A 1,716-nucleotide genomic window follows, 5' to 3' on the forward strand; every position below is an offset into this window, starting at 1 on the left:
AAAAAACAACAAAAAAACCCTTCCTGCACTGATTCCCTGTCCCAACAGCTCACCGTCTTCCCTCGGGAAGGAACAGAAAGTTGGAGGCAGGGAGAGCACGGAGCGTGCGGCAACCCCGRCTGCTCCGGCCCCAGCAGCCGCGGRAGCTGCAGAGCAGGAGCTCAGCCCGGGAAGCGGTGCTGCCACATCCAGCTGGAAAAGCCGGCCCAAGAGAACAAGAGGATGTATTCTCCGAAGCCTGGGCCGGCCGYGCTCCAGGCCAAAGCCAACATGGGAGCGCTCCATCCGCGCGGCGCTCGTTTTGGGAGCCCCAGGACGCCCGGTGTTCGCCCAGCCCGTCTGCTGCTTGGCTGGGCCGCGCGCGCCTGGCAGCCAGCGAGCGCGGCGGGACGAGGCCCCTTTCGTGCCTGTCTGGCAACGGGCACCGTGGGGCTTTGCCTCTCGCTGCCAGCCTCCTGCCCGGGCATTTTCCCCTTTCACTCTGGGGCTTTCATGTCGTTCCCACATGTGAACCTCGGTGGGAATCGACTGCATGAGACAAGAGCAAAATTCCCAGTGCTGTGCAGCTGGAAAACTCCTGGGGCTCAAGGGAGCATGGTGCACACACATGTATACATGTGTGCACATACATGTATATACGTGGACATGCACCCCCAGCACCCTCTGGGAGCTCGCAGGCTGCCACCAGCAGAGCCTGACTGGTGTCACGGCACGCGGCTTGTCCCCACGGGGAACAAGAAACTGAGGCCTCCAACCAACTTTTCCACCCGCTTCTCCAGGGATGCTGCCCCATCCCAAGGCCCCACTCACAGGGTCCAGCACCCCCATGTTCCCCAGCCCCTCACAGCGCTCCCGGCCCTCCCGATCTGCTCAGATTCGGCCCACACGAGCGCGGCTGCCACAGCCCCGCGTGCCTGGCAGGGGTTCAGCAACCACCGAGGAGTTTGTGCCGCCAGCTGCCCCGGACCAGGCCGCGTGCACACGGAGCATGATGCCAGCGACCCCCCAGGCTGGGCACAACCGCCCTGGCGGCACATAACACCCACACACATCATGCCCTGCACACCCGCACACGCCGTGTCCTGCACATGCGCCATACCCTGCACACCCACTGTGCCCTGCACACCCACTGTGCCCTGCACACCCGCAACCACCATACCCTGCACACCCGCACGCGCCATGCCCTGCACGCCCACCGTGCCCTGCACGCCCGCTGTGCCGCGTCCTGCACACCCGCACGGCCACGCACACAGCCCGGCCTCAGGCAGCCCCCAGCCGTGCACAGGCCCCCCTCCTCGCCCCACACAAGCAGCCCCCAGCCCCAGCCACGTCCCGCCCCCCAGCCACGCACGCGTGTCCCTGGACGTGCACAGACACGCACCGAGCCGGGACCCCCTCCCTGCACCGGGACCGCGCACGCAGAGCCCGCACGGGCACCCCCTGCACCCCAGCCGGGCACCTCCCAACAAGGTCCCCCCCCAGACGGGCACCCCTGCTCCGCCGCGGTGCAAAGCCGCACACGGCGCCCTAAAAACTCCGCCCGCTCCCTGCCCGAGCCCCCCTGGCGCCCCCCGCTCCCTGCCCACGTACCTGGCGGCGGGGACGGCTCCGCGCGGCTCGGCCGGGGGCTGCTGCCGTCCTGGGACATCGGAGCGCGGCGCGGGGGCTGCGGCGGCGGCGAGAACGGGCTGAGCCCCCCGCACCTGCGCTGCGCGG

At 68.7% G+C, this 1,716-nt stretch overlaps 1 protein-coding gene across 1 annotated transcript in view; it reads right to left on the bottom strand.

The window, feature by feature from the left end:
• MDFI (MyoD family inhibitor) overlaps positions 1-1,648 on the bottom strand; it is a 12,435-nt gene extending 10,787 nt beyond the window's left edge. Inside the window, exon 1 of the mRNA XM_026053087.1 lies at positions 1,591-1,648. Within this exon, the coding sequence (XP_025908872.1) occupies positions 1,591-1,648 (58 nt within the window). The remainder of the gene's footprint in view (positions 1-1,590) is intronic.
• Positions 1,649-1,716: the final 68 nt, after the last annotated feature.

The sequence above is a fragment of the Nothoprocta perdicaria genome, unplaced genomic scaffold (assembly GCF_003342845.1).
Source record: "Nothoprocta perdicaria isolate Ctin4 unplaced genomic scaffold, notPer1 scaffold_97, whole genome shotgun sequence".
Lineage (NCBI taxonomy): Eukaryota > Metazoa > Chordata > Aves > Tinamiformes > Tinamidae > Nothoprocta > Nothoprocta perdicaria.